General features: G+C 44.2%; 1 protein-coding gene across 1 annotated transcript in view; it reads right to left on the reverse strand.

The window, feature by feature from the left end:
* Positions 1–19,225, reverse strand: part of ATXN10 (ataxin 10) — a 132,335-nt gene that overhangs the window by 22,863 nt on the left and 90,247 nt on the right. Inside the window, exon 10 of the mRNA XM_088478372.1 lies at positions 2,824–2,887. Within this exon, the coding sequence (XP_088334498.1) occupies positions 2,824–2,887 (64 nt within the window). The remainder of the gene's footprint in view (positions 1–2,823; positions 2,888–19,225) is intronic.

A 19,225-nucleotide genomic window follows, 5' to 3' on the forward strand; every position in this document is an offset into this window, starting at 1 on the left:
ATTAACCCCCTGGGACACTGGAGCGTATCCTAAACGCTGCGGCCCGCTGTCCCTGGTGGTCTAGTGCATGCGCAGGATCAGTACCTGGCTCCACGCACAGCCTATCCCTAGAGAGCCCCCTGCCTAGGGACAAATAAGACTGTGAATCGGTGGGTACCCACCACGGGTGCCCGCTGCTTACCTGAGTCCCCTTGAATCCGGCCACAGTATGGATATATCGGTGTCCCCGCTAGCTGACACCCCTGGTATCCGCTAGGATTCCCGGATCAGTACCGGCGTCCTGGCCCAGCGGGGTGCGGAGCGGCAGCAGGGACCTCTAATTAGCTTGTCCCTGATGTCCGCTCATAGCAGTGCAGCAAAGCTGCTTTGGCAAAATACTTCAGGGGCTGTCCAACAGCCCCCCTCTGAAAAGGTGATCAGACTTCGAGCCGGGCACCTACGAAACAGATGCCTTGGCTCGGGGGCGGGGTATAGTAGAGGGACCTGTCGCACCTGTACTGCAGATGGGCTTTGATCTGGTCAACGGTTTTTCCGTCTCCTTCTGGTGAGAATGTGATTCTTGTGTGTTCCAGATCTTTCTTCTCTCTCTTTCTTCTCCTCCTCTGGCCTATGGCTTGTTACGTAACCGAGATGCCTTGGCTCGGGGGCAGGGTATAGGAGAATGGACCCCAGTGCACCCTGGGAGGAAAAAACTTAACTCTGAGGTGCCCAAATTCTGCCGCCATTGCCTATACCCCCAAGGTATCCTGTGGATACCCTATGGACCCTGAAGTAGAAAAAGAGTTTAAGGCTGGGGAGAGTCTGACCAGTCATGGTAGGGTATTCCATTGGTGGGTAGCAGCATGGGAGAAGTCCTGCAGGCAGGAGCGAGATGCGATTGTTAGGGGGGGGGAATTCAATTGTTTTCTGTGCACCCGTTACTAATGGACACCTGACGGAGCAATTCAATAGTTTCTCCGAGTGCTGTGAGCGCACAGATTTCTGCTCGCACCCTCCTGAGGTGGCGAGGAGAAATAGTCGAAAAGTTGGGTTTTTAGTCACCCAAACTACCGTATGGACACGCTAACGAGGAGTCGCTTTACGCGTCTAAACCCAGTGCATTTGGGCGTGACATGCACAAACAATGAAGGGCGCCCAAAATAATGTGCTCACTTTAGACAGGAGATCGGGCATGAAAAAACAATTGAATTCCCCTCTTAGAGAGGAGGCAATAGTCAGAGGCAGCACGTAAGGATGGAGCATTTCATGATGTATTTAATGGCAAACACATTTTATATTAAGACATTATACCTGAACTAGTTTATACTTTATATTTATAGAATCTGCTCCGAATACCATCTGTTCCCTCTGCAACTTAAAAAAAAAAGCCCAAGGGAAAATTAAATATTTGGGGCTTAACTTTGGGGTTTATTGCAGTCTCCTATGTAACATGACTGTAAATCAACAAAAAAAATGTTCAAACAGATTCCCATGGAGCAATCAATATCTATGCTGCCACCTATAAACACAAGGGCCACCTAACCCTTATACATAAATCATATACAAAAGAAAAAATTATAGGTACCGGCGCTCAGTAAAATTCATCTCTATCACAGTAAAAATTAAAATACTTAAATGTCCAGTAAGGAATCAAGAATGATTCGGTCCAGTCTGTAACAATGAGTTGTCTTTCGTGATGTCCTCAAGTTGATAGGTTATAGTTGTCTCTTGTTGTGGATGTGAAAAAAACAAATCATGGTATAGTCTATCTACATATACTCTCAATGTAACACCACCTGTAAGTGTTGGATTCTAGCGTATTTGTGGCAGCAAAATCACAGCGCACCCAACTCACAGAAAGATATTGAAGATTACACATATAAAGGTTTCTTTACACAGAATATTGGGACTTGGTGATACATAACACAGAAGTAGACTGTACCATACTCACTCTTTTCAGAGTTGCAATCCTCCTATCTGGGTTCTTTGGGGAGTGGATTATTTGACTCCCTCTTTCGGGCTGACGTCGGCGGGCAAGGTAATCAGCGATCCCGGGCTGCAAAGAGAGCGTGGCTGCTGGGCTCGGGCTGTGGTGTGCTAGGGGAGGATGCGTCTTTGCAGCACACATAGTGCCCGGGATCGCTAATTACCTCGGCCGCCGACGTCAGCCCGAAAGAGGGAGTCAAATAGTCCACTCCCCAAAGAACCCAGATAGGAGGATTGCAACTCTGAAAAGAGTGAGTATGGTACAGTCTACTTCTGTGTTATGTATCACCAAGTCCCAATATTCTGTGTAAAGAAACCTTTATATGTGGAATCTTCAATATCTTTCTGTGAGTTGGGTACACTGTGATTTTGCTGCCACAAATACATTAGAATCCAACACTTATAGGTGGTGTTACAATGAGAGTATATGTAGATATACTATACCATGATGTGTTTTTTGCTTGTATTTTTCACATCCACAACATGAGAACTATAACTTTAGGACATCACGAAAGACGACTCAACATTACAGACTGGACCGATTCCTTACTGGACTTTGAAGTATTTTACTTCTTACTGTGATAGTGATGGACTTTACGTAGCGCCGGAACCTATCATTTGTTCTTTTGTATAAGACTGTGAATCAAGCTTGGAGGTTAAATGGCTCTCCACATGCTATGAAACTACAAGTCCCAGCATATCTGGTCAGCTATCAGCTCTTTGTCATTACTCTACATGGTGAGGAGTCAAATTGTCATAATGCAGACTACAGGGTGAGTTACCTTGCACAGATCTTACTGTACCAATCATTGCTGGGATGTACAGCAGCCGTACCATGAACTGCTGAAGAAAGGATACAGGGATTGTTGTCATCAATGCTGCAGTTATCCAGGATGAGAGGAATCCCTTCTAGCTGATAAACCTGGAGGGATAAACAAATAGCAGACATGTCAGAGGCATCTACAGGCTGGCACTACGGTACTTTCCACTCTTAAAAATGATCAATCAAGAACAGTTGTCATAAAAAAAAAAAAAAAAAAACATTTTGCTGAATTGTCAATGAGGCTACAATGGTAGGAGACACAGAAAACCCATTGGATCTCGCACCTCAGTGTTGTACAGTATTCGGTCGTATCTACACCTAAGGAATTGGTGTAGGATGGGGCGTTCTCACCTAGGCAAAGTGAAGTGAAGGCATGTTTGGGCTATGCAGGAAAGTAGAACAAAATCAGGCACACACACACCTATGAGATAAGAGGGAGATTGTGGTAGGGAGCGAGGCATCGCAACTCCTGGCCCCTCTGCTAGCTCTGCAGTGGTATAAAACAAAAGGTAGGGGGGGATCCAGATAAAGTCTTCAGGTTTGTTTTCTCTACCATTAAAATTTTTGAAGGACGCAGGTTTACAAAAGAGATACCTAGTGCAAGCGGTATGAAGTGTAAACCATATTCAGCAGAATAAAAGCACAGTGGAAAAAAAAAAAATATATGTTTAAAGTAGAAGGTAATTCCCATTGCTGACTACTATAGAGTGTGTAAATCAGCGTTGGATCGATGGCTACTTAACGCGTTTCGCCTTCTTCAGGAAGTATTACCCCCAGCATGGTCATTAAATGAATAAATGAAAGCGGACCAGCTCCTACTCTATTCCAGACAAGTGTTGCTCCTCCCACATAGTTAAGACAGTGTCCAAACGCAAACTGGTAGCAAAAGCAGACAATGCAGTTATTTGGGGGGCAATCTGACATATCTGGCTATGTCCCCATGGATTAAGCCAACCAATCCACACAATTCATTTCTGCAAAGCATATCTGTCCAACCATCAGTCACACTGGATAGAGACACTTTAGCTAGGGACCTTGGAGATGCACCTGTATTAGGCTACATTTAAATATCCTATAAAACTTAAAGTTTAGCACCTACACGACATGGGTGCACAGTGCCTGCCTTACAGCCCGAATATTTGTGAAAAACAAGGGGGTAGTAGTTCTCAAAGAGCTAAAAAACCAAAGAACTCTATTAGGGTGCACTCTATATAGCTAAATAACTTGCATAAAATGTAACTTTTATTTATTATCTGAGAGACTACCTGACAAGAAAAAGTGGGCCTAATTCAGACCCGCTCGCGAGCGCTGAGCGCTTGCAAGCGGGTCTATGTTAGCCCAGTGCGCATGCGCACGACGGAGGCGGCTCCGTCGTGCGCATGCGCGAGACCCGGATAGCGACGGGCAAGCCGTCGCTATGGGTCTTGCTACAAAGGGGAGTGCTGTCGATGGTGAGTGACAGCACGCCCCCTTTGGTGGGCGTGCCAGGGGCGTGGCTGGCCAGACAGAGGCGTTCCCATGGGAACGCCTACCGTCTGGGGCCGGCCCCACTGACATCACAAGTGGGAGCGCTTTCGGCTCTGATAGAGCTGAAAGCACTCCAGGGCTTGCGGCAGCGAGACCCTACCACAAGGGTCTCGTCGCAAGCCCGATGGTCGCGATGGTCTTGACCATTGCGACCATCACCATGGCCGCTCGCTATAGCTGTGGGTTGCACTCAATGAAGATATAAATAAACAGCCTCGTAATATTGCCAGTTAGGGTTGCAACAGTAATAGTAAATAGAAAGGGTATTATTATGAGATTCCTTTACTCACCCTTAACACTCTTTTGCTTGTCAGGTAGTCTCATACCTGTGTAAGTCCTTTTTAATACTTTATTCTTTTACAGATAATAAATAAAAGTAAAAATGGTATGCAAATTATTTAGCTATATAGAGTGCACCCTAATAGAGTTCTTTGGTTTTTTAGTTCTTTGAGAACTACTAACCCCTTGTTTTTCGCATCCGAACATATAACTCTGGGTAGCACCACCACCCCGTACCAACAGTGGTATCTTTGAACCACATCATTGTCAGGAGGTGGCTATAGCACTTCAACCATATACCATTAATTTAGATCTACTTAGGATCGGTGCGGTGTACTCCCCTGTCCCCCTTTTCCTTCCCCATTTTTTCAGCCCGAATATTTGCACAGAAAACTTCTGTGCTCTATATATTAATAATACAGGTTGAATCTCCCATATCCAAAATGCTTGGGACCAGGGGTATTTTGGATATCGGAATATTCCGTATTTTGGAATAATTGCATATTATAATGAAATGTCTTGGAAATGGGACCCAAATATACACACAGAATGCATTTATGTGTTATATACACCTTATACATACAGCCTGCAGGTCATTTTAGACAATATTTTTTTATAATTTTGTGCATCAAAAAAAGTTTGTGTACATACATGAAATTAATTTATGTTTCATATACACCTTATACACACAGCCTGAAGGTTATTTTATACAATCTTTTTAATAATTTGTGCCTTAGACAAAGCTTATGTACATTAAACCATCAAAAATCAAAGGTTTCATTATCTCAGTCATGCTGAAAATATTCCGTATTTCGGAATATTCCGTATTTCGGAATATTTGGATATGGGAGACTCAACCTGTAGTAATATGGACGCAGCAGCGAGCATCCACTCCGCTAATACCGCTCATCGGTTATCCTCTCCTGGTGGTCTGTTTCACCTCCATCGCTGCGATGGGAGCCGTTGGGTAGGGGGTTGGGCCCACTCTCACCATGCATGACAGAGACCGGCCAGAAAACCCTCCGCTATTATAGATTGCACATATTATGCTTCTTATGTACTACAACACAGATAGAATCTAAAAAAGAAAACTCCAGGATGCCTTTAATAGGAAGGTGAATATTCCGTGTAGTGGTAGAAGCTTACACTGTGACATCATCACACTACTGGAAAGCTATCAGGCTCCCGATTGGCTCTGAACGTTCACAAAGACCTTCAGCTCCCAACAACTAGACATATATTCGTACATAATGTCTAAGGGAAGTGCAGCACGGACTGAGGTGTAGACGTTAGCGGATTTTCTCAGCAATGCTATGTGTGTCAGGACCTGTACGTTGCATTTACGTTTTACTTATTTATTAATTTTTTTGCCCCATTTTAACCAACACAGAGCAGGTGCAAACCTCAGTGCCACTCAGCAGATTAATCCATTAATTAGAATCTACAATAGAACAGTTGATTTAAGATTTTTCTTTTGTCAAATAAACATGCATTAAGGGTGCGTGGCCCCTTCAGGGCTGCCCAAGATTTCATACATTCCTTCTTTTCACTTCACATATACAATCAAGTTAATTAAACAGGACACCTTGCATCTGGCTGGTCATGGGCTAGAATCAGAGCTTGCAAAGGTACTTTGTCAATGTCATTATATAAACAGCCATCAGCCTGCTGCTCCGCCCCCCTTCATCGCGACAGACTTCTGAGGTTCTTCAATCTCCTTAGGCACGGTAAACGTTTACTTTTAGAAAGCTGGGAAGTGACTTCTCAAGTGTTGTCCAAATACCTGAATGAGGGATTGCCATCCTCCCAAAAAAATGTGAAGTGTGGAGAGCATTGTATGAAAAGCCACCTCCACCCTTCGGCTCTGCGGCGAACAATCCCGGCCCTTTATACAGGCGTTTCAAGTGCTACACATATTTTCAATTAGCTCAGAGTTTGGTTTCTGCACGACAATTATCAGGCTGGTTCGCTTTCAAGACTATTTGAAAATTGTGCAAAGGAACACTCCTTGCTTTATTATCTAAATATTGGTTCACTTCAGGGCCAGGCAGGGGTATAAAACTTTTTCATTGAAAATAAAAAATATCACGGTTTTGTCCCCTTGGTACATGTTCCATAGCGAGACCTTTCCTAGAGGTATATTTAGTAAAGTGAGGGTTTACTTTACCATTGTTGTTGCCAATAGCAATAGCAACCAATCAGATTCTAGCTATTACCTTCTAGATAAATAAGTAGATTCTGATTGGTTGCTAAGGGCAACAACTCCATTTCTAAAAACCTGCGCTTTAGTAAATATACTCCCTGGACTCTTAGGATAGTTTGACCCTCTCACCTTTCTACTTCCTCATTCCGGTACATTTTCCTTTCTCTGTCCTCATTCCGGTACTATCGCTTTCCTTTCTCTGTCCTCATTCCGATGCTCTCTCTTTCCTTTCTCTGTCCTAAATCCGGTACTCCCTTTTTCCTTTCTCTGTCCTCATTCCGGTACACTCTCTTTCCTTTCTCTGTCCTCATTCCAGTGCTCTCTCTTTCCTTTCTCTGTCCTCATTCCAGTGCTCTCTCTTTCCTTTCTCTGTCCTCATTCCGGTACTCTCTTTTTCCTTTCTCTGTCCTCATTCCGGTACTCTCTTTTTCCTTTCTCTGTCCTCATTCTGGTACACACTCTTTCCTTTCTCTGTCCTCATTCTGGTACACACTCTTTCCTTTCTCTGTCCTCATTCTGGTACACACTCTTTCCTTTCTCTGTCCTCATTCCAGTACTCTCTCTTTGCTTTCTCTGTCCTCATTCCGGTACTCTCTTTCCTTTCTCTGTCCTCATTTTGGTACTCTCTTTCCTTTCTCTGTCCTAAATCCGGTACTCGCTCATTCCTTTCTCTGTCCTAATTTTGCTATACGATCTAAATATTTTTTGACTATTTTTCTTCCTTTTCTCTCACCCTTCCCCAGTGATCAATTTCCCCATGTGCATCCCCTTCATCTGCCCCACTTCCCTCCCTTCCTCCTCTGTCTCTAGGTATATTTTGCCCCTTACAGTCCTACCCCTAGCAATCTCATGCCCGCCACAAGTCTGCCCATCGTTCCCCCTTCTATAGGTTATGTAGCGTGATTACCTGTACTGTATTGCTTTCTGTTCACATTGCTTGATAATCTTTAATAAACCTTTACGATTTAAATGACAAAAAAAAAACAAAAAAAACACACATTTCAGGAATTGTCGTTATGCGATTTTTCTCGCCATCATTTCAAAAGATAAGCTGACAAATTAGTGAAACTCAAGTGGTCAGGGAAACGCATGTAAACATTGATGACTTCGAGGAGATGAAAACATTTTCATCTTTATATTTGAGAACATACATCAGTGAGCGCATTGAAGTGAATGGAATGTCCACCAATGACATGCTGAATGTGAGATGTCTGACACGTGGGGGTTCACGGATGTTTGGGGAGGCATTTTTAAAAAGCAAAACAAACGCCAGTGGGCATTTGAGAAGACCCTGCTTGCTGCAGCCCAGTAAAAGAGTGTGTTAAGCAAACATGATATATAATTTAACAATATAACACTTATTTATATAGCGCCTGCATGCTGCGTAGCACTTTAGTTGGGAATATTAACATTTAGCCTCAATATGCCACACAGCGCGACTTGACTGGTATGAGTAGGCTGTCAGGTCCCGTGCTACTCAGCTAGAGTCAGGTGTCCTTTTTTTTGCCAAAAATTTGTCTAAGTCACAATGTGATTCTAGGACGCGCCAGCAGACTGTGCTAATGTGACACTTGTATATCTGTGTGCACAATATATGTATATCATATATATCACAGTATATCATATATGAACAACGGAACTTGGAATGAAAAAAAAGCTGCGGACGCTACTTTGTAGCATCATGTATACAGATTCGGTGACCCTGTCGCACACAGATATACAAGTGTCACATCGCAATGCGACACAGATGCATTTTCGGCAATAATTAAAAAAATGCAAAAAAAGACACCCGACGCTAGCAGTGTCTCACAGGACCTGGCGCGCCGAGAGGGGCTTTCTAGCGCGACTGCAGACACACCTGTACAGTAATAAAACGAGGCACACAGACAGAGAGGACGGATGTCTCTGCTCATAAGCTTGCAATCTATTGGGAAATAGGAGGGTAAAAGTGCCACCTATTGCATATTGGACCGAGGAGATGACACAGGATAATAATGGCTTACTGATTTACACGATCGGCCCAGAAATATAATTTTATGTCAATCAGCGGCTATACTTGCTCTTCAAAGCCAAGCCTAGCAAGAGAAGGAAATTAAGAAATTAAGAATGAAATCAGAATACATTTTCCTAACTATTTATATATACAATTTTTTTTTTTTGGGGGGGGTGTTTATTGGGGTTGGGGGATTTTGTTTCTTGTATTGTATTTTCTCTTTGTCTTAAATTGAGTTTATTTATAAAACTTTAAAAAAAAAAAAAAAGTATCTGGAGGGAAATGGACGATGGGTCCATTTCTCAAGATAATTAAAAAAAAAAATAATGAGATTTTAAAGGTCACTGAGAGGAGAAAAACAAGGGGCTGATACATGTAATATATGATGATTAAGTTCAGCATCATTTATGTGGGGAACCTTTCCCACCTCTTTCTTTGATCTAAAAATGACACCATGGCTTCCTCTGAAACAAACGCTCAAAGAAAAATAAAAAGGTCATTACACTTCAAAGAAAACTTTGAGTGTAACATGAAGCAGCTCCCAAGTACCGGGAGAGAACTACGACGCTGCTGACGTTTTATTTTCAGTCCAGTTTCAAATAATAAACCCACGACATGATGACAAATGTAAACTTTTAAGTGTAGCGGTTGTCCGCTCACAGCGGAGGCAGCCATTTTGCCGACTCCTCCAGTAGCCATGAGACCGCAGCTCATCCATTCACTAGGGACTAGTGACATCATTGAGGGATGAGGCACTGTGTGCCTCATATCTTCGTGATGTCCCTAGCACCCAGTGAACCCATAGGTTTAATAGTGCTTCAGCCACTGAAAAAGGTGTGCAAGTGGCAGGTACATTGAAATACAAAGAGACACCGATTTTCCTGTGGCTTTTAATGTTGATTTTATCACGGCTACGCAGGCTGCAAGATTTGGTCCATGTCTGATCAGCCGCGTTTTGAAACTTTGACGGATGGGTGCTGCCAAGGAAAATATGCTATTGATAATATAGAACAAATATTATTTTTATTTACGCTCGCAGCTTAGAAGATTAAAATTAGCTGCATTAAGCACATTCATTCCTACAGCCAAAAGCACATGTCGTTGTACAGACTTGCTTTCCATAAGGTAGCAGCGAGCAGGCAATGCACTGTCAATCTGCAGTGCAAACATGATGAAAGGACTCTCCTTCCCCTGTGATGTGCAGCCCGTCACACAGAGCAATCTCAAATTAGGCAATCTGCTATTTATTTAGAAATTCTAGAGCAATTGGCTTCCGCTCCACCCCAGGACTTCTCTGCCACTGTAAGAGTGTTTTTAATAGGAATATGATGGATGATGCAATTGGGTGGTGAGAGGACAGTGCAGCTGGTGCATAGCGCTGGGGTGGTTAAATATTCCACAGCTGCACTGTCACGTCTTGGCAGTACCGGCGGAGGTTTAGAGGAAGGGCACCGATCCATTAGGCCTCGGGATACGCTAATCATGAAGTGCCCAGCTGCCAAAGCCCAACACTGATTGTATCCTTAGCAGCTTAAAATGCTGACGGATGTGATCAGCTTGAGCTTGCATCGTTTTTGTCAGACGATTGTGATTTTTCCTTTTACCCCCCTTTGAGTTCAACAAGCCTAAAGGGGATATTCACATCTTGGCGATCTGCAGCTATGATGCTCAACTGTGCATATCGCCTTATATACTATATGGTAGACAAAAGTTGCTACCACCGCTATCCAGCACTGACCAATAATGTAACGCAGTCTTCACCACTAGATCTCGGTCCATGACAGCGGTATACAAACGGGAAGCCGGCTACCGGAATCCCGGCAGCCGACCAGCGCCCGGCATCCAGATCGAGCGGATGCCGGGCGCCGCGAGCGGACAGCCGCGGCGGGGAGGGGGGGGGGAGGTTTAGGGCACCCAGGGGGGACTTAGGGTTAGGCACCCCCCCCCCGGGAGTGTTAGGGTTTGGCACCCCCGGGGGGAACTTAGGGTTAGGCAGCCCCCCGGGGGACTTAGGTTTAGGCAGCAAGGAAGGGGGTGTTAGGGTTAGGCACAGGGGGGAGGTTAGGGTTAGGCACCCCTAAGTAGGGTTAGGGTTAGGGGAGTTAGGTTAGATTAGTAGATACTTACCTTACCATGAACGGGATTTCCAGCGCTGTCGGGCTTCCGCTGCCGGGCTCTGCTGTTTTGTCGGGCCGCCGCTGCCGGGATTCCAACTCCCGGCCATGCGGCAGCCGGGATATCATACCGATTCCATGACAGCACATTATAATATAGCTCTTACCTTGGGCCATTGCAATACAGCCCATTTACGGTGAGCTATTAACGCCAGAGGCGTACAAACCCAGGAAATCCGCCTAACGCTCTAAGAAGCAGATACAATTAGCTGTGAGACGCCATGTCACTCCATTGGGTATTAGGGTAGGAAACCTTACTAGTGCCCCATCGAGTTGCGAGGAAACGATACAGAAGCTTTTACCTATCATCGTACAAGTCAATGCGTACAACTGCACATCGCGCTGCTGGGATTAACAGCTTTCAGCCAGGAGAGCCCGAGAAAACCGCCTGTAATGGTTATAATTTAGGAGTAGCTGGATTTTTAAACCAAACAAGGGTAAAATGATTTTCAGGTGGTAAACCACTTTAAAAGCTACAGTGGCATATACATGGGGTGCCACTGAATGTCGGCAGATTATGCCGACATTCAGCAGGTCAACACTGAAGTAGGGCCAAACGTAATAGGGAGAGAGTTTAGAAAATGCGAGAGAAAACTCTTACATTTTTAAACTCAACCATTTGAAGTCACAGAACATGCAGGTTTTTCACTCAAAAAACTCTCAAGATTTAAAAATACCATGTCATGCTGGGAATAGGTCACATTGCTGGAATATCAACATCGCCAACAGTGGCCATACAATGCCAGTCCATTCCTAAACTGCCGACTGCACTTACAGGTTGACGACCTGGAACTTATTATAGGTTTGTCATTTGTATGTTTGCGAGGACACCATCTCCTTGCAAAGGAAATCAGTAAAGCTAATAAGTAATGTTATATGCCAATTTTGATTAGAACAAAAGGGCTGCGATAGCTTCATAGCAAATCTGCCGTCCTGAGATGTGCTTGGGAACCGCGCCCATATCTTAGGAGAGGTGGGAGGGAACCGGAATGCAGCCCATACAGCGGGCGCTTCGAGGAAGCTGGTCTCCGGATGCCCAGAGAAAAGATCTGTTGCCCCGATGTGCTGTTGCCCCCATATCTATATGTAGGCATCAATGATTTTCTGTCACCTGACAAATACCACATGAGAGACGGAATTAATACTAGGATCGAACAGTTAAACCTTTCATCTCGCACATATGGGCACGTCCGTTTTTTGGATGGCATTGTCACTTCAACCCAAAATAATTATTTGTGCGTGCAAGAAGACATACATGTAGGAAACCGAAAGTAACACACAAAAGTACTTATTTAGCCAGTGCATACGCGAGGAGTGATCATAAGAACATAGAAGCAATACACTGTATTAGCGCACGGCCTCCTATAGGCTTTCCATTTAAATACTACGGTGAAAATGTTTGAATGACTAGATGTTACTAATTAGTAATAGACCATTTACCAACGAGTTTTATCATTCACAACGAGTGATAAAACTCGTTGCGTACGATAAATGGTGCTCCAGCCAATCAGCTCCCAGCTATCATTTTTCAAACATGACAGCTGGGAGCTGATTGGCTGGAGCACCATTTATCATACGCAACGAGTTATATCACTCATTGTGAATGATAAAACTCGTTGGTAAATGAGGCCCTTAATAAGGTATGGGATATTTGCTTTATTTAGAAGCTATTTCAGCAGGTGAACTGCCCTGAAGATATACTTTTCATGTTGCAATCACCACTGGAATAGGGTGTTTGAGTACGATAAGTGCACTATTTCCAGGAGAGCAGGAACTACGCATTGTTAATTCTTCTAGTACTGTAATGGCATTTATAGCAGCTATGCAACTGGCTACAGTATAGTAACATGCTAAAATTGTTCTACTGCAGAACACGGGTTTAGGTCATTCTAGGGCTTTTCCCAAATCCCCCTTCACATGGCACACGCCAGCCAGAATTAACTAAGCGCACATCAATAGGACATCTTACTGCTGTCTCTAAGCCATGTCCACCCTAGCATCAACCACCATGGCCAGGAAGCAACGCACGGCCTTGTCTCAGCCCAGAGATATCTGCAAGGAAGACTAAACTTCCTAAAAGTGCGCAGTCCTAAATCTTCTGCCGACTTGCAGAGACTGAAATCTGTGTGATCTGTAAGAGATTCATTTCTCTTAATTCCTGTGGTGATTTATATGGGTTGGCCAAGACATATTTTGTCTCCAGATGATGTATAACGAACAGTGTGTGCAGGCTGCCGTTCTCCCCTCCCGATCACCCTGGGGCACTTGCAGTAAGACGAGCTCCCACATGATCCCTCACAATTAGGAGAATGGCCTAGAGACATATATACATGCTATTTTATCAATGTAACGTTCAATTATTGCCAGCTCCATTTGACGTGCTTGGCAGCATGTGACTCAACGTCTGTGGAAAAAACAAGAGTAAAAGAGAAGGAATTTTTCTCAGGGAGGCTTCCAGGAGACGACCTGCTCGCCCCTACTGCACCTGCCCCCCTTTGTCTGGTTTCCATAAGACTTGCTCCCAAACAGTAAGCTCTTCAGAGGTTTGTCTAAAGTACAAGTTGTCTACATCTATGATCTCCCGTCTATAAGACTAGGCTGCCCTTTGCAGGCAATGATTAAGACGCCAGGGGCCTGATTCAGAGCCGCTCGTAAGCGGCCGCCCGTTCGTTCCGAGCGATGTTTGCACAACTGCGCATGCGTACGGATCGTAATACGCATGCGCGAACCAGTCAGTGCGGCCGAAAATCGTTTGTTCGCTAAATAGCGAATGCCTGCTAATATGAGTGACAGAAGGAGGCGTATGTGGGTGGTTAAGGGAAGGTGCTTGAAAACGGGGAGTGGAGATCAGAACGCAGGCGTGCTTAAAGGTCAAAACGGGCGTTTTATGGGTGTGCATAATTAATACAGCAGCATCACTGACCACGTCACTGGGTTATTTTATAGTCAGAACTGCTCGCAAGATTGCGGTAGGAAAAACCAACCACAAGAATAGCGAGCAGTTCATACGCTGGTCGATTTACTCGATTGATCTAATAAATAGCGGACATGACGTATGATGCGAGCGGCCAGGGGGCGTAGTTATCCACAAAACGAAAGCAAGTTTTGTTCGCTCGTTCCGACATAGAGGCGTGAACAGACCGCAAACAGCAAACGGTTCATTTGAATAGTCACCCCTTTTTTTGGAACGAACGACCGCAAATAGCGACCGGCTCTGAATCAGGGCCCAAGTCCGCAGTATGTGTGAGACAAAGATTATCAGGCAATGATAACTGAATGTTGATCACTACTATGTCGGTCATATCGATGGGCAAAGTGGACCCAGAACCAGATACTATGACAGCATAAATCACGATCTTTCTGTGGCGCCTTAATAACACAGAGAATTGATCTGGAAATAGCTGATAACGGAGGGCAGTAGCATTCAGTGCTGCAGATAATCAAGCTACAGCACTTACAGTAACCCCAAGACGGGAAGCAGTCGGGAAGCTGGCGGTCGCCGATTGCTTAATCCCGGCAAGGTACAAAAAATGCAGGCATCGACATCCCGACGCCTGTCATTAGATCTACGCCGGGCCGACACCCGGCTTACCGATCGAAGGTAAGCCGGGCACAGACAGCCGTGGCGGGGGGGGGGGTGGGCCTTAGGTTAGGGGCTCCCGGGGGGGGACTTAGGGTTAGGCACCCCCACGGGAGGCTAGGCTTGGGGAAGGGGGGTTAGGTTTACGCACTTAAAGGGTGGTTAGGGTTAGGCACTGGGGGGGGGGGGTTAGGGTTAGGCACCCTAAAGGAGGGTTAGGGGTAGAATTAGGTTAGTTTATACTTATCTTAAGTGCGGTCAGGATTTCCTCCTCTGTCAGGTTGCCGCTGTCGGGATTAGGTAAATCGTACTGATCCCCCTAAAACACCTCCAGTTTTGCAGAGATACACTACAGTATATATGAGCTTTCACCTGTTTGCTAATGTCATTAAGTGCCTTTTTTTTTATTGGAAAAACATCCGTTCTTCTCAGAATCTATTTATGCATTCATTACGTATTCACTTATGCTGGGTACACACTAAATGATATGTTGTTCGATCCAGCCGGATCGGACGACATATCGGGCACACTGTCTAGTCTAGTGTGTACCCTCAATGTCACTGACTAAGCGCCTCCCGCGCATTGTTAGCGAAATCGCTCGTCGGACCTGCATGCAAGTACAACGAGCGACAACGTTAGCGAGGGCCATGCTGCCGAATACAGCATGGCCCCTGCCGGCACCGGCTAGTGTATGCTGTCGCTTACGAGGTCAGTACACACTAGTCATTGTTTAGTGTGTACCGACCTTTAGGGGCTCATTGTGAGTTGGGAACAAAGCTTAAAAAAATAAAAAAAATAAGCACAAATTTTTGCCCCATGCTGCACTACGGCGGGGCAGATTTACCATGCGTGGGGGAGGGTTTTACAGTACACAGATCAGATAGAGTTCAAATGGGCCATTCACGTGCCATGTGACTGTGGTTGCCATGGTAGTCATTTGACACGTTCCAGAGCTGTAAAATTATTAATTGCAGCCTGAAGAAGCAAACAAAGGAAAAATATTACATACCAACATCACTGCTGTTATCGTTCCCCAGGCACCATTCTGGAGGGAATCTGTATGATTTACTAATCCCGACTCCAGCATCCCGTCAGCAGTGGAAATCCCGATCGTCCTCAGGTAAGTAAGTATTAGCTAACCTAATTCTACCCCCTAACCCTAACCCTCCCTTAGGGGTGCCTAACCGTAACCTCCCCCCCAGTACCTAACCCTAATCCCCCCTCTAAGTGCCTAAACCTAACCCCCCTTCCCCGCTGCCTAAACCCAAGTCCCCCGGGGGGGTGCCTAACCCTAACCTCCCGGGGGGTGCCTAACCCTAAGTCCCCCCGGGAGCCCTAAACCTAGCCCTCCCCCCCCCGCGACTATCCGCGCTCAGCGTCCCTTCGATCGGGATGCCGGGCGTCGGCCTCCTGGCATATGTCTAATGACAGGCGTCGGTATATTGAGGCCTGTCTTTAGACCCTTGCCGGGATATGACAGTCGGGAAGCCGGCTGTCAGGATTAGGTCCGCCGGCTTCCCGACTGGATACCTTCTGGAGTGCATGCTCTGGACAGTGAAATTAAATTTAATCGCCAAGAAAGGAACTGAAGTTCCTGAAGTTCTGAGCACTATTGCAGTTCCCTGCATGTGGTGGGAGGGGGGGGGGGGTAATACATGGCCACTGCAAACGATCTGTGGGCAAAAGATGATGGGGTTATTAATGGCATCAGTTTTCTGGCCTCTGGGGGGGTGGGGATGATTGATACATAATGCGAATTTAATGTCACATGATGCGGGCATTCTTCAGTGGGGTTCTACAAGCACAGGGGTTGGGGATAGTATAAGTTTGAGTTATGTTATTACTGTGGGGCTCTTAATACAATGGGGACCTATGAACACCTGGAAGGGGATGCTGAATACATCTAGGCACTTTTTTTTTCCCCTCACAAAAATACTGAAAAATATATATTTTTTTTAAATGATTTAGACTAAATTTAATTAACAAAAAAAATTCTGAGGTGTGTATCGGAAAAAAAATAAAATCAGATCTTGGAGATGGCTCGTAGCTGTGGAGCAGTGGCTATCCCTGCACCAGCAACCAATTGCTAGAATCTAACCAACCCCAAGCATACTATTCACTAGAGTCAGAACACAGATACACAGGTGATGCAAATAGCTCATCCAAATTAATATAAAACTAGCATATTCCGTGAAATATAATTGTGTAAAACATCCTATAATTAAAAGCATGTATATTTAAAGTCACCGCTAAAATTTAATTATGCGGAAATTTTTGTAGCACCAGAAAAGTTTTCCGGGTTGCAAGTTTTTGAAAAGCGAATTCTGAAAGTGCTTGTTCCCTTACTGCATGTAGGCTTGGGGATCGGTCTGTCTGCACTTTATTACACCATGTAGATCAGATATTTTTATCTGTACTTCTGTGATTTCAGCTCCTCCATTTGGAGAGCAAGCTGTGCAACACAAACTGCTTAAATGAAAGTGACAGCAATCTCCTATATGCTCAGTGATTTGCTGCGCCTCACAAACTTTCAGAAAAATATCATTTTTTTCTATTTCTCATTATGCTACATTATAAAGCAGAGCACCAGCGCCTCCTGTGGGCTACATGATTAACAAACCAGAACTAGACAGATAGAGACTATAAAAAATAATGTTGTATTTAATAATAATAATAATAATAATAATAATAGTAATAATAATAATAATAATAATGCTAGAGAGGAGCAGCACAGCAAATTGCCACACAGCCCAGTGGAACCCACTACAGAGCTAAATAGACAGTATAAGCTTTTCTAGGTGCGAACACAAAAAGTGGCAGAAGAGAAGTAGGTACTGTAGCTTTATTTATTATATTTATATTTTATTCATGCTAATGCCAATTAGCTGGAACCCTTGAATTTAAAAAAATTAAATAAAAAAAAAAACAGACAAATTGGTAAAATGCCTCAATATTAAATGGTGTATAATAATCCCAGAAAAAAAATTACTGAAATAGAATTATTGTCTCTAATAAAAAAATTATAGTAATAAAAACAATAAAAATTAATTATTAAAATTATTATTATTAAAATACATATTTAACATGAAATTATTTACGTGCAAGTGCTTTTTGTGTAGCTTCTGGTTTATCTCATCAATATATCCTCCCTTCCCTGCAAATGAAAAAAAAAAAAAAAAAAGTGGGGAGGGGGAAGATTTTTCAGAAATAGATCAAAACTTAAGGGAACTTTGTCTAATGGTCCTACCCCTAATTATCATTGTGCATCTCTTTCAAAAGGTGCATCTAGCAGGTAATCAGGGGATTAAGCTTTCCTTTTTGATGTACAGATGTTCCCTAGTCAGATCCTGCTCAGAATTTATCCACACTCCCTCAGACAGGTCTCTTTAACCCCTGAGGAGCAGCTTAATGTGACTTTCTCTATTGTACATCCATGGCGTTAGAAGCAGCGACCGGGTTAAAGAATTTAGGAATTAAAGCTGCAGAGTAAAACCAGAAGCACCAGATTGAATTAAGTTACCTTAATGCAACATAAGCTCTTTAAAGGACTTGGATAAGTACAGTTATTTTGCAGGCACTTGGCTAAGTGATGGGCACTGAATGGAGTATGAGAAGAATATGAAACTACATAATAAAATGAAACTAATGGGTTTATTGCAATGACAGGGATACAATACAATGAGAATATGATACAGTAAAATCACCGACGATAAATCGCAGTACATCGGGAAGGTCATTGCTGGTATGGAGTTTTAAAGCATCCCTAGTGCGAATAAGCATGATCACATTTATCTATACTGCACAGCGACATTATAAATATCATGTAGACCTGCCAACATGCCAGTAACCATTTATATGTTTATAATGTGTGTGCTCAGCGGGTTTGCACTGCCAGATGAGGATAATGAAAAAAAACAAAAAACTTTTCTCCAGTTTTCAGTCCCTCTAGAGAAGTTTATCAAATGCAGACATTACAATAACCTGTTGCTGTACTATTTATACACACCTAATAACCTACAATATCACAATTAAAGCCAAACCTGCTACTGGTTTCAACACTATACATATCTATACTATACTAAATCAATGAATGTAAGAACACATGGGAAAAAAACAAGTACATAAAAAAAAAAAACAGAAATGACAATAGAGCACATAAAGGGGGGAATTAAATTGTTTTAAGACACCTGGTCTCCCGTCTAAAGTGACGGGAGATCAGGAGGCGATATTCAATTCTGCTGGGCGCCCATGACTTTTCACACATAATGTGCCCAAATAGAATGGGTTTAGCTCAGGTTTGTGCAACCAAACAGCCGTTTGGGCGCCAAAAACCAGGACTTCTCACCGATTTCTGCTCGCCACCTCAGGAGGATGCAAGCAAAAAATTTGAGCGCCCACAGCATTCGCACCAGATCATATCGTCGGGTGACTATTAGTAGCAGCCGCAAAGAACTGAGGGTCTGATTCAGACCCGCTCGCGAGCGATGAGCGCTCGCAAGCGGGTCGATGTTGCTCAAGTGCGCATGTGCACGACGGAGGCGGCTCCGTCGTGCGCATGCGAGAGACCTGAATAACGACGGCCAAGCCGTCGTTACGGGTCTCGCTCCGAAGGGGGCGTGCTGTCGATGGTGATTGACAGCATGCCCCCTTTGGTAGGCGTGCCGGGGGCGAGGCTGCCCAG

Source organism: Taudactylus pleione, unplaced genomic scaffold (assembly GCF_031769625.1).
Source record: "Taudactylus pleione unplaced genomic scaffold, aTauple2 ptg000212l, whole genome shotgun sequence".
Lineage (NCBI taxonomy): Eukaryota > Metazoa > Chordata > Amphibia > Anura > Myobatrachidae > Taudactylus > Taudactylus pleione.